This window comes from Vigna radiata, unplaced genomic scaffold (assembly GCF_000741045.1).
Source record: "Vigna radiata var. radiata cultivar VC1973A unplaced genomic scaffold, Vradiata_ver6 scaffold_206, whole genome shotgun sequence".
NCBI lineage: Eukaryota > Viridiplantae > Streptophyta > Magnoliopsida > Fabales > Fabaceae > Vigna > Vigna radiata.
The window spans coordinates 640,704-654,787 of NW_014542858.1; the positions used below are offsets into that span (position 1 = coordinate 640,704).

Sequence of the window (14,084 nt, forward strand, 5' to 3'; positions counted from 1 at the left end):
GTTTAATATAAATTAAAAATGTTTGTGCAATGGTTTAATAGAAAATTTATAATAGAAGTATGGTTTAATATAACTTTTATAATATAGCTGAAAGAAACAGGATTTTATATCTGTACAAGGTTTAGGCATTGGAAATAAATTGTAAAAGATTATGTGATGGAAACCCATTTAGGGCATTCCATTCAAAGAAGTACTAACTAAAGCTAAGGCTAAGAAAGGGAAGTGAAGAAAGACTTTTCTTGATTTTCTTTCTCTAAGTTTTAGAAGGATTCTCTTTAATATGTTTATATGTGTTTTGTAGGTCTAATAAAGCTAGGAAATCATGGATCAACTAGATGATTTAGCATGGACCAAACCAACCCAAGAAGAAGGACAAAGAAGTCATTTACACAAAGGGAAGGGGGTGAGTTTAGCAAGCAAGGGGTTGCCTGAAGAAATACATATGTTTCACACGTCACCACGTCTGATACGTGATTATGTTGCATGCTTGCTGCACTTCCACGCACGGTGCCTTGCTGATTCCAGAAGTTCTTCATGTATCTCACACTGTAGCCAAGTGTTTCCAGATCTGCATTATTTTGCTTTCATCTCTACCATCCAAAGCTTGGAGAATCACTTATAAATTCTCCTAGCTCACATTGTAAAAACAATTTTGATGTTGGAGAGAAATGAATTGCTGATGCTTGTTTCCAGCCATTTCTCCACCGAGAGTCAACAACCTTGTGCTTCCTTCCATTTCTCCTTTAGCTTCTTTCCGAGAGAAGGCCTTCTAAGCTAGTTCCATTCCACCAATGCACTTCAATCCACTTCACTTTCCATTATACAAATTCCTTCCGCTACACATTGTCTTCCAACTTCCGTTTGCATCTGCTGAAACTGTTTCATCGGTTGAATTTCACGGATCTGCAAAGAATAACACCAACCATGGAGCTATCAAGTGGTATCCAGAGCTAGGTTTCGTCAATGCGTCTACTCGAGAGCTAAGTCCAGTTTTCAACTCGTTTTCCATTTCTGTCATGTTCTGTTCTTGATATGTTACTGTTACATTGCATTTTTCTGATTTGATTTTCGTTTTGAGTGAATGTTTGCTTTCGTTCACTGATCTATAGTGTTTCTCCATCATTTTAATTGGTGCATTTGGTTTCTTTGTGTCAAATTCAGCTTTCAATTTCATATTCAAGTTTGTTCACGGTCATGTGCAATTCTCTGTTGCCGTTTTAAGTCTGTCACTGTTTTGAATCTGTTCAGCGCATGTTTTTTCGTTTTTCCATGTGTTCAATGCATTTTCTAGCTTTATTTTGATCACATAAAGCAATGAGGCATTGCCTAGCTTTGATCAAGGAAGTTTAGAGCTTTGATCGAGAGTTTCCGTTTGCACATTCTGCATGAAAATGATTTCTCTGGTTTGATCACGTAAATCTGTTTTGTTGAATTTTCTTTGCATATAAAGCTTTGAACAAGTTTATTTGATAATATTAAACATGTTCCAAGTTGTGCCAACCAGTATTAGTCATTAAAATGCAAAAGGAGTGATTGTGTTGCTTATAAAGTGGTTTTCCCGAGAGAACACTTCTCTGTTTTGAATATTCCAGCTATGCACCGTGCTGTTGTGTTCATTGCTTGTGTTTAGGCCATTTAATCTCTTCTAGCTCCTCTTTTCCAAGCTAGATCTAGTTATTAGGACCAATCTTGATTGACTTTTGATCCAACCAGCTTTGATTCTCTGCATTTTCTTTTCAAATCTGCTGCAATTTTCAAGTGTTTTGCTGCATTATAGCAACCAACGTGGTGATTTTGTGCATTTGAATAATTCTATGTATTTGGACTGTTGGCTCAAGTTTATTTGACCAATACAAACTTGTGTGCACAGTTGAATTGGTCTTTTAACAGCCAATATCCAAAATCACCTTTTAAACCACCACTTTTGTTTGAAAATTATAAGTGGACAAGTCATTGTGAGATTCTGAGTGTTTTGGTACTGTTTGCTTGATTGTGCAATCATATTTGGTGAATTGAAACTTGCTTCTACTGTTCATATGGCCATTGTGTGCATTTAGCCGAAACACATACACCAAAACACCAAATTCTAGTGCATTTTGGGAAGTGAAGTAGTCAAATTCTACACTGCACATTCCCTTGGCTGTTTTACAGATTTTACACGTCCTATTTCACATTGTAAAATTGCTTGAAATTTCAATTACACGTTTGCATCACTGCTAGCCAAGATTTACCACTGCTGTTCCAACTTTCCAACCACCATTTTTAGTGCAATTTCTGCATTTTTAGCAATTGCAGCTATGTGTTGATGAATTTGAATGTTTCAGTGTTTTCTTCACATTTGAGCAAGTTTATTTGGTCATTCCAAACCTGTATGCACTGTTCATTTGGTCAAAATTGAGCTGGTATTCACACTACAAGAAAAATGCGAATTATATACGGACTTTTATATACGGATATGTATCCGTATATAATGGGAATATTATATACGGAAGTTTTGTACGAATCTGGACAATCGTGATTATATACGAATTTTCCGTATGTAATGGGGAAAAGTTTTATATACGGATTTTCCGTATGTAATATCAGTGTGTAATATTGGCGCCTTTAGGCGCGAAGTTTGACACGGATTTATCCGTATATATGGCTGTATGTAAGTTGAAGATAATATTATCCGCTGATTTTACATACGGAAATGGAGTTAATAGTAATTAAAAAATAACATGTAATTAAAAAAGAGCATAGTGAAAATGAAAGCTTTTCTCAGTCTCGACTCTGCTCACTCTCGAATCTTGTCACTCTCGAATGTTCTCACTGTCGAACCCTAAGCTGCTCCCCTTGCTCTTCTCACTCTCGGTTCCTAACCTTCTCGCTGCATTCTCAATGGTCCGTGACCATTCTCAGTGGCCCTAAAGCAGTCTGCACAGTTGTGAGCTTGCATGATTATTGTCCTTCACTGAAACCATAACCTCGCACTCGTTCTCCCTGGTGTGACGGGAACCCTCTTTTTCCTTCTGCCGAACCACCATCCTCCATCATTGGAACCTTAGTGTGGCATTGGAGTGTAGTTGTCGTCATTGGAACCCCGGTGAGTAGTCGAAGCTTTGATTCATTTTTTTTTTCGTTTTGCTGTGGTTGTTGGTTGGCACATTGACATATTATTTCTCATTATTGTTTGGAGGTTCTAAATTGTGATTAAGGAAACCCTAGGTTGGTTTCGTCGATCTAGAAGATATAAGCTCGAGCTGCCATTGTGTTGAACACCAGGTAAGTTTCAGTTGTTTAGATTTAGGTTTGTTTTATCTTGATGATTTGTAATGGAAAAAATTTGAATTAGGTTTTTTCAAGTGTTGCAGAAGAAGTTTTCAAGTGTTGCAGAAGAATTAGGTTTTAAAGTGAATTTGAAGCATAAGAAAATAAACATTTCCAATCCTGGAGTAAGTGATAAATTCTCTGTTTCACATTCCAAGATCTTTAGTAGTTTATCATTAGTTTTTGGTTCCTCGATTTCCTCATGGCTTAGTGAAGGATTTCTTCATGGCAAGAACTTGCTTCCTCGATTTTGTCTAAATGCTACTTGTAATATTAGTTATTAAAGATTGTCATCTATTGTAGGTAGCTTAGGAGCATGAACAGTTTTCAAGGGTGAGAGTTACTACTGCCACTCTATCCGAACTCTCTATAGCACCTAAATTGCTAGAAAAGGTTGGTGGTTTGGTTGACAGCAGGTTCATATGTGGACCTAAATGGCAAAATTTTGTTATTTTTTTACCTTCTTACTGACTGAGCTTCTGCAGGCATTTTGTTAATGAAACAACTTTTGTCAGGAGTGTGAAATTAATTGCTGAAAGTCTTGCGGTAAGATTTATTTACCTGATTATACTATAAGTCATTCTTCATTCCCTCACTGAAAAAACAAAAGATTAAGGAATGTAGCCTCTTATTGTCCTTATTATTTATTCTGCTTCCAATCATTTGGCATAATAAGAATCATGAGGGAGTGTTTTGTTTGTTTGTTTGTCCTGGCAGTAGTTGTAATATTATTCACTATATTTGATGCAGTGAGTGTGCATTTATATTTGGACACCAAGGAAATAACATCCAGATATTTGCAGATAACACCAACTTGGCTGTATCTTATACTCCTTTAGGTATTACTCAATCATAGACATTTTGCTTCTTTTTCACTTTCTTCATCTAAATCATGCTTTGTTGACTTTGTTTGATCAACTGAACTTGCTTTTTCACTTCAACACTGAATTGAATCTACAATTATATTGATTTTTATTCTTTTATACTGCTATGATATGTCTTTATTTTGTTGTTAAAATTCACTTCTTAAACCATCAAATTTGCTTAATTTTAGAAGTGAACTAGTGATTTTTGGATGCATTCTGTTTTACTACCGTTTCAGTGTTCAAACATGTTCCCATTGATCATATAAAGTTGCTTGAAGGGTCATTAACACTGGTCAAACACGAACACTCACTTTAGTACCTGAAACCACCATATTTTAGCCACTTTTTAATGTTGCAGTTGGCATAGTACAATAGGTGTGTGTGTGTTTATAAATCATGACTTAACCCTTTCAACGGTTACTAAATAAGTTTAAGTTAGTTGATACAAGTTAGTTTGTTAGCTAATGATTGAAGGAAATCTCTCGGGAAAAATACGAAAGAAGGGAAACATGTTTTGTTGTGGAAATCATTGAGCAAATATTTTTCAATGCTTTCCATGTCCCTCTTCATATTATGTTGGTTTTTGCCATCTTCTGGACCAGTCACACCAACATATTCATGATCATCAGAGTTATTAATCAACCTGGTAATTTCTTCCTGCACTGAATCATTTGTCATATGCTGAACCTTCTGATTGAATTCTTTCTCCATCTGATCACTTGGCATTCTTTCTTCCATTTTGAAAGTTTCCACAACATCTCCTAGTGCACTTTGATCAAAATATGTTTCATCCTCAAAGCCTTTTGTTGCTGAAGGCAGAAGATTATTGGGCAAAATTCCAATGCATTCCTCTGAATCAGCCTTCAGACCTGACTTCTCAATCTCTCCCTCCAACAACTGCTCTCCAACTTCCACATTGTTCAAGAGCATTGGACTAGGTGTCACATGTATAACTTGCTCACTTTCTTCAACTTGCTTTTCATTGACAATAATTTGCATGTTTTCTTCCACATCGCAAATTACATTATCAACTTCCTCAGAATCAGCAATCAGACCTGACTTGTTAATTTCTCCCTCCAATAAATAGTCTCCAACTTCATCAACTAGTTCCTTGTTGACATCCATATGCATGTTCTCCATTTCACCAATTCCAACATCAATTCTTGCTGTTTCCGGGAAAAGTTTTGTTTCGGACTGCAACACTTTAGTCTCTGAATTATTCAGCTGCTTCGGGGAAAAATCAATCATTCTATCTGAAGCTGGTCTTAGACTTATTTTTCTTGAAGATACAAACTTCGCTTCAGACATATCAACATTTTCAAACACAATGCCTAAAACAACACGGTTAGAGAGATTACAAATTCATTACTTAAAAATCAAGGGAGAAATTTTGATGAACTATCATTATAAATAAACTTTAAAATAAAACAATTCACTGTACCTGAAACAACCATTTCATGAACATTAAAATCTTTCTTCACTTCACTTAATGCATCATTTGATAGGAACTGAACTGGTGTCCCATCCGAATCTTCAAAAGTCGAAGATTGGAACTCATCTGTAAATTGTTCAATAGTCGCTTTGGTCTTGTATTCAACTTTCTCAATCTTGTACCTTTGCATGCTTTCTTTCAAGTTACAAGTTCCTATATCTCCAAGTGGACTCGGGTCAGAATACGTTTCAAACTAAAAGCTCTCAACTAAGGAGGCTTCTAGGTTATGGGGAGAAAATCTAGAGCATTCCCCTGGATTTGCAATTGAACCTGTATTTTGTGGTGATTTCAACTCCTCTTTACACGTATTTGCATTTGCAGACAGATGGTTCAGAAAGCCAGCCATAGAAGATTATGAAACCAATTATACTTAAAGACATAACGAATAAATTTGAAAATCAAAATTGCACTATACCTTGGTAAATATTAAGACCACTAGACACTACTTCATTTTCTGGATAACTGCTCTGAAATTGATCATGTGTGCCAACTGAAGATTTACTCATAGATATATGAAGAGGCTATATGTAACCATACCTTCCAGAGTGTTAAATGTTGCTTTAAAAGAAATAAATTTAATCCATATATACACAAGCAAAAACACGTGCAAAAAAATTAATTACAACATATATTGATAGGTAATAATCCATACCACTTTTGAAATTGTAGGTTCATGGGATATGCTAAACGTTCAGTTAAGAATAAAGCTAGGGTTGAAGGATCTATTTGCGCATCATATTTGCACAAAGAAACAACTCATTTTTGTTCCCACTACTTCAAGAACTTTATGTTAACACCACAGACAAATAGAAATGAAGTAGACATTGAAATTTAAAGGACAACATTAGCAGTGTTTGACCAAGGTGGTCGTCATTCGGGGAGGGAATCAACTCATTGGCTAAGTGACAAAGAATTGAGATCAGCTCATGTTCATGTCTTGATCAATTGCAATGAAGTTCAACCTTATCTTGAGTAAGGCTCCAAATAAATTGCTTTTCTAAAGTTGTTGTTGTTATCTATTAAATTGACATTGACCGAATATTGTCATATGTATGGACAGCTCATTCTTACATACCTATCAACTTTCTCAGTCAAACAGTTCGAACCAAATACATGCAAATTTCCCGTTGTGGTTCAAGGATCAAGTAGGAGTTCTGAAATTCTTCCACATACACTTGTTATTCACGTATTTATTCANTTAATAGTATTGAATGAATCCATATATTTTGTGGTTGTAGGTTCATAACGATCCTTNAAGTGTGAGAAACCAACATCTTAGAGATTTATCACTTGGTCCTTTAAGATGTGTAAANGAATNGCATACATACTTTGTGAATGGATATAAATTTCATACCCATGCATGGAGCCANGGCAAGAGGACTATAAATAGTGGGGTTCATGTTAAAGGCCTTACAGAAGGGGGTGAAGATGATTTCTATGGTCTCATTAAGCACATATATGAGCTCGAGTACAATACCTCAACCATTGAAAAGAAGATTGTATTATTTTATTGTGATTGGTTTGATCCATCAAGAACAGGGACAAGAGTGGATTCAAAGTATGGCATTATGGATATACGAATGGATAAAAGATATGTCTTGTTTGATCCTTTTATAATTGCACATAATGTAGAACAAGTGTATTATGTCCCATATCCTGCATCACGCACGGGCAAACGGGGTTGGTGTGTTGCAATAAAGACCAAACCTAGAGGTCGTATAGATTCTAATGAGGTAGAATCCGAGGTGCCATACCAAGTGGAGGAAATGTCACATGTTAANGACATCATTGAAGTTGAAGAAGTTATCCGATTGCAAGATATAGAAGTCGGTCTTGATGAAGTGGACCCCAACAATGTACCATCAGTTGAAGGGTATATGGATGAAGAAACAAGTGAATCGGAAGAAGAATGCAGTGAAGAGGGACAAAGTGAANATGNGGACGAAGATTCATTTCACACATCTAGCAATGAATAGAGTTAGNATGTGATGGTGTACCCATGGGTGATCATAAACCCATACTTTTAGAGTGGACAAAGAAGAAGTGATGAAATCATTTATGTAATTGCACTTTGCATGTTATTTTGACACCATTTGTGTTTGAGTAGTTATTATGCTAATTTTAATTTATTCTACAATGGTTTTGTGTGGATTAAAGTTTTGCATTCTTATTTTCTTCTTCATTGTGTATTAATGGTAAACAAAAACAACATCATCATCTTCTTCTCCTAATTTTCCTTTCCATTGAATTGTAAAAATAAATTGACCAACAATTTTGTTTTTATGTTGAAGAATATGGCAACAAGTGGTTGTGACCCTCCTATTCCGCCTTCAGGAAACTCAGATAAGGAGAAGGGGAAGAAGAAACCTTATCCGGTCAAGTTGATGTCCCGTTTCAATAACGTAAGTACTTCAAGTAGGCAACCATCTACACCTACCTCCACTGCTAGATCTGTTCCACCACCATTGGTAATTCCTGGTTTGACACCTACTGCACCATCTATTCAACCTTCATTGGAAGTTCCTGCATTCACACCTAGTCCACAACAACGTGGTGCTGATCAATGGAGATCACCCTCCCCCCATGTTGGTTCTAACCCAACAACTCCTACAAATATTGCACCAACACCTCCTACAGGGGATGGAGTTCCACATTCAAGTTTAGCGGGAAATTTTGAAGATGTTTCCAACAATCGTCCAATCATTACACCTATTGGAGGAGGGTAACAAAAAATGAATTTTATGTAGCTAATTGTATAATAATGTATTATTCTAATATTGGACTTTTATTTTGGTATAGGTTTTATCCAACAAAAACAGCATCCAAAGCAATCACAGCCACCATTAAAGGACAATTTGATGAGGCATGGGTGACATGGGGACAAATCCCTCAGAGTCGCAGAGATGTTTTCTTTGAGCGTTTTAAAGTACACTTGTGTTTACTCATCCTTTAATATTGTTTTAAGGTACACTTGTTTGGCTTGTGACAGATTTATTACTCTCTTTGTTCCTTTGAAAATCTAGGAAAATAGGGTTAACATAGGAAGTGAATTTGGTTTCATGAATTTGGTTTCTGACATAACTTCCCCAAGGATTTCAGCTAACTATTCTTTTCCTTATTCAACATGTCTGGTTACAAAGATTCCCTCTGCTTGCTTTTTGATTTTACTCAGCAAAAAGCTCTGGGGGGCTACACATTCTAAAGCACAAAACTACTTCTATTCTTCTGAATAACATGCACGATTCGTGAACCTCTTCATGCTTTTCATTAAATATTATTTGGTATGATAAACCAGTCCCAAGTTCTAGAAACTAAAACCGTCCAACACCCTTTGTAAAATTTTTAAAGTAGCAAATGATTAAAAAGGAAGGGTGAGGTTAACTACTGATGCAACAAGACATTATGGGTCTGGTGGGCCTCACTTTTGTGTTTTTCTTTTCTTTTTTTAATTCCAATTATTAAATTTCATTGTCTCTTGCCAGACAGCCATTTTCTCAATTGTTGGAGAGAGATGATATCTTAAGCTATATATATACATATATATAAATATATATCTATATATATCACAGAAGTTAAAAGATATGCTGCATAAGATTAAGTAAGAGGAGAGGCTTAAGGATTTTCTGTACATTTTCCAAATTGTGAATTGTTTAAAGAACACATTCAAAGTTGAAACCATGGAAACTTCTCATCCTCTTTCTATTGAAAGCTTCTCTTACAGTTGGTTGGTGAACCTGAAGCCATCCATAGAAAGCCTTGAAGGCTCCCTCACAGCTTCCCTTGATGCTTCTGATGAAGCTTCCTTCATTGAAATGGACCCAAGAATGCCACCTTCGAAAAGGTTCTTCAGAAACTCTCAAGATTTCAAATTTGACTTCCCCACTTCACAGTACCCTCTCACTCTTGTTGATGCTGATGACCTCTTTTCCAATGGTTATCTCATGCCCCTTTTTGTTGAGTCTTTGAAAATGGAAGCATATGAGGCCTCAGATTCCAATCCAAGTCTACCTTCCTCATCACATGTGCCAAAAATTGTGGTTCCTAATGCTCATTCTAGATGCCCTTCATTGAAAAGGTGCAGAACAATGTCAAGGAGAATATTTCAAAAGTACCTCAACTTCTTGAGGCCCTTGTGTAGAAGATTGAGGAGTGCCAAATCAGGTTCAAAATCTGAATCTGTTATTAAAAATACATATTCTCTTTTTTTGCACCTTTTAACAGTTAGTAACTTATTAGCCTCCCTTATTATTCTTCTAATTCCGGGGAAGTTTATACATATGGCAACAAAAATTATGTGGTTTTGGTTTTTGACTATGGTACTACTTCACAGGCGATTTTGCCTCCTTTTTTTAGTTTTTACTCTGCCTGTTAGACATTGTTTCTCATTTATAGTCTACCTTTGTTCCCGAACTTGAGATTTTATATCTTGGATTATTTGTCTCAAAGGCTCATAATCAAATGATCATAAATTTAGAGTGAAGTTCTCAAGATATTGTGGAGTGTTGCTCTTCTCAAAGATTAGTCTTTTTGTGTTGTGTGTTTTGTTCATTGATTATTGCGTGCATTAATTTTGATTAAAACTTGCAATTACGGGAGTAATGTTTGAATGAAGATTAAGATTCATGATTGAATTTGGTTAAGTGGATATCCTAATATGTTGAGTTTTGGAAATAAGAGAAGTAGACTTGTGGAGAGTATCAAATACATTTACGTATTTACCTTACGTTTACTTAGTTTATCAGAAAGAGGTTATTTCCCAGCTTGTCACCGTTTTAGAATTGCTTACCGTTTCACTCCTTAAATTTATTAAATAGAATGGCAGTGCATAACTTTTGTTTGGTTTCCATATCAGCCTTCGCCTGAATGTCTATCAACATATAACCGACTTAAGGTTTACTTGGCTATTAGATACTTGAGCTTTTTTAGAGACATTAGAATGCAAGTCTTATGAGTCTATTCAGATTTTATTTCGTTCTTAAGCTATATATTTGGCTGGAGACTTAGTCTTATCAGGGCAAAATCTTGGGAAGCTGTCAATGTTTTGAGCTCTTGCTGAACCTAATATGCTAATTGCAATACTGTGTTTGTGCTCTACCTGTACCTAAGTAGTGAATTGCAAAGCATGGATATTTTTGTGTTTCTTTTTCCCAAGCTAATGTCACTGCTTTAGATCCAGAATATTTTTCAAATTGATCATGCTTGACTGTTCAGGTTGACTTTCTTACCCTAAATGTGATCAAACCAAATAAAATTTTGGGAAATCGATTCAACTGGACTTATATGGTTTCATATAAATGTTGTAATGATTTGTTAAGAGCCTTGGTTCAACAACTGTTGCGGCAACATTTTTGTGATTTCTATGCCTTGTCAAAATATCTTGAATGAGAGTGGCTTTATTTCTCTCGGGCTTGGTGCAACCGACATATTGTGTTGATTGCATTTCATTTTCATATCGTATGGTCATGATAGAATCCTCGCCAAAGCTGCAATGTGACAGCTCAACCAGACTCTGTTTCGGGATATGTATTTTTAATTGCTATTTTGCACTTTGACTATTGTTTGTTCCAACTTCAATAATGCTATATTATGCTTTTTCTTCCTAAATATTAGAGAAAGGTATCATGGAGGATTGAGGATGAAGAAAAGATAAAAAAGAATTTCCATACCAAAGCATCTCATAGATTATCTGAGATGTTTAAAAAAGCTCGAACACTAGGGAAAAAACCTGATTGGATGGGAGAGGACGTTTGGAATGCTCTTTTGGAGCAGTGGAACATGCCACTTTATAGACAAAAGTGTGAAATCGCCAAGAAGAACAAGACATCCGACAAGGGTGGTTGTTTGCACACTGGGGGATCCATTAGTGTGCATGAGCATGCTATTCGTCTGGTATGATGACATCAATTTAATTTTACATTTCTACCCATGGTAATTTAACAAATATTCGTTGTTAACAACTTATATCTTCTTTGCTTGCAGTCACAGGAGCTTGGTCGGACAGTCCATGTTGATGAAATTTTTCAACAAACACATATTTGAGCATCAACAGGAGAATTTGTTGATGAAAGGTCTAGGCGGACACATGTTAGTTTCTACTAACTCTATTATATTCTTTATTAGGTTTAAAATGTTATGTCTATCTATATAACAATAATCATGTATTCATTTGTAACAGGAACAGTTTCAAGCTAGATTTTCTCAAGTAATATCTGAGACTGCATCTGTTGGTGCTTCAGCATGTGCTCCCCTAGACCCTGCAGAGGAGGAAAGATTGAGGAACCAATGTTGGTTTGAGGTTGCCGGTGGAAGGTACAAGGGGCAGGTATATGGCATTGGAAATGTTAGTGGTTGAGATGACTGTGTCGATAGTTTCGTACAACAGACACATGCATCTTCTTCTCAGCAACCAATTATACAGAACATTTCTAACCTTGAAAATAGAGTGCCAACCCATGATGAGCAAATTCGACAGATGACTTCTAAATTTGAAGGGTTTATTGGCGCCATATTACATTGCCTTCTGCCTCCTGCAGCCGCAGCTGCACAAGAATTTCTTCAATCCCAAATTCAGCCACAAACTAATGTTCACCAACCACAGCAACCACCACAGGATCTACCACAGCAGGATCAACCACAACAGGATCAACCACAATAGGATAAATCACAGCAAGATCAACCACAACAAGATCAACCACATGGAAATCGTTATCAAAGAGAGTACTAGTTAGGTTTTTAGAGTTTGATACCTATGACTCTAACTTATTACCATGGAGAACTCTTTGAACTTATTACTTTTAATTGACAATTATGTAAACTTTACTATTATGTATTATTGTTAAATGCTTGTGTCAGACTGTCAATTAAGACTTTTAATTGTTAAGACTTTTAACTTATATGTGAAATGTCTGAATGGATATAATGGGCAGGATATGTGATTTGATGAATTTATTTGTGTTTGGATATGAGTAGGTCTGATGTTCAGTATATAGAGTATATACGGATTAACCGTATATAAGTTATATACTGATTTTTCCGTATATAAGTTATATACGGATTAACCGTATATAAGTTATATACAGATTAACCGTATATAAGTTATATACGGATTATCCGTATATAAGTTATATACGGATTATCCGTATATAACTTATATACGGACAAATCAGTATATAACTTTAGCTACAGTCACTTTATATATGGATTTTTGACCGTATGTAATCCGTATATAACCACATTTTACATACAGATTTTTAAGGTTATATACGGATTTGGGCTGTATGTAATGGACATTTTTCTTGAAGTGTCAAATTCACTTCCGAAACCATCAAATTTGCTTAATTTTGGAAGTGAACTAGTGATTTTTGGTTGCAGATTGTTTCCTTGCTGTTTGACAGTTTATACACATTCAAAATATGCCTCCAAAGTTGCTCCAATAATCACTTTAGGTGTCTAAACGCATCTGTGAAAAATTGCATCTTAAAGCACCATTTTCACATGCATTTGTTAGTGCAGAATGCAATTTTTCTTGCTGTTTGCAACTGTACGTAATTAGATTTCGGTTCTGGATTGGAAAAAGCTGGGGATTCTGTTTACAAACACATTTCAAAGCTTATACAAATGTAAACAAATGATTAAAAAAGCAAAGTAATCCCTGCAATCCAGTTTTGAGAGTTTAAAACCAGAAAACATAAATTCTGCAGTTCATTGTGGCATTTTGTCAAACAGTTTGGCAATTTCATCAAACAGTTTCATTGCACACAGTTTTCTCACTGTATTGAGTCTTTTCTTGCTTGTTTAATCTGTTCTAGAACTATTCCTAAGTTCCATTTTGCTGTGCCACCGTGTTCACATTACTTTTCTTGCTTTAATTTCAATTTTTGGCCATCTTGCCTACCACTTGTTTGATAAAAGGTGTTGTAGTGCAGTCTGGTTCTGCAGCAAATTGTGATAATCTGATTCGCTGATTGCACTAATTCTTGAGTGATTTGTGATCTGTTTGAGGTGCATTCGACTGGAATTGGTCTTTCCAGAGGTTCTTCATCTTCGGTAGCCTCCTAGGGAGTGGAAAAGTGGTGGAAAGCACAAAGGAAAGTGGCTTTTGGTGCTGCAAAATTCCCCTACTGGAAACTGCCGAGAGTTGCAGTAGTTACACCAAATTTAATTGCTGCAAACTACACCTCACCATACAACAAATGTGAGCTTTGTGTGATTGCAGCAGAGTCAATCAATTTTTCTTAAAGAGCAGCCAAAGTTGCATCTCTCAAACCCCATTCTTTCTTCTTACAAGTTGTAATTTTGTTACAATTTCATTTGTTGTAAAAGGCCATTCATGCAAGTGGTTGGAAAGAACTCACAAGTGTTCTTCCATCATTTGCCAACTTTTCTTTAATTGTTTCATTTAAAATTGGTAGACGGTG

The 14,084-nt window shown here is 35.8% G+C and overlaps 1 protein-coding gene across 3 annotated transcripts; it reads left to right on the top strand.

Annotated features, from left to right (window-relative positions):
• Window positions 1-309: 309 nt before the first annotated feature.
• Window positions 310-12,678, top strand: LOC106780777 (probable membrane-associated kinase regulator 6). Of its 3 annotated transcripts, none has more exons than XR_001377305.2 (11): window positions 310-3,085; window positions 3,179-3,264; window positions 3,335-3,434; window positions 3,613-3,702; window positions 3,795-3,855; window positions 4,060-4,148; window positions 7,959-8,389; window positions 8,467-8,632; window positions 11,278-11,556; window positions 11,647-11,751; window positions 11,843-12,678. XR_001377305.2 is itself a non-coding variant. In XM_022777115.1 (8 exons), the coding sequence occupies exon 8, from the start codon at window positions 9,345-9,347 to the stop codon at window positions 10,080-10,082; it is 738 nt and encodes a 245-aa protein (XP_022632836.1). In that variant the 5' UTR covers window positions 312-3,085; window positions 3,179-3,264; window positions 3,335-3,434; window positions 3,613-3,702; window positions 3,795-3,855; window positions 4,060-4,148; window positions 7,959-8,389; window positions 8,467-9,344; the 3' UTR covers window positions 10,083-10,159. The 3 variants fall into 3 exon arrangements, 1 of the variants encoding a protein (XP_022632836.1); XR_002666638.1 differs by having other exon boundaries at window positions 3,354-3,434; XM_022777115.1 differs by lacking the exons at window positions 11,278-11,556; window positions 11,647-11,751; window positions 11,843-12,678 and having other exon boundaries at window positions 312-3,085; window positions 8,467-10,159.
• The last annotated feature ends 1,406 nt before the right edge of the window (window positions 12,679-14,084 follow it).

Coding starts and splice junctions, on each gene's coding strand:
- LOC106780777 (XM_022777115.1), top strand. CDS start 9,345: ATGGAAACTTCTCATCCTCTTTCTATTGAAAGCTTCTCTTACAGTTGG.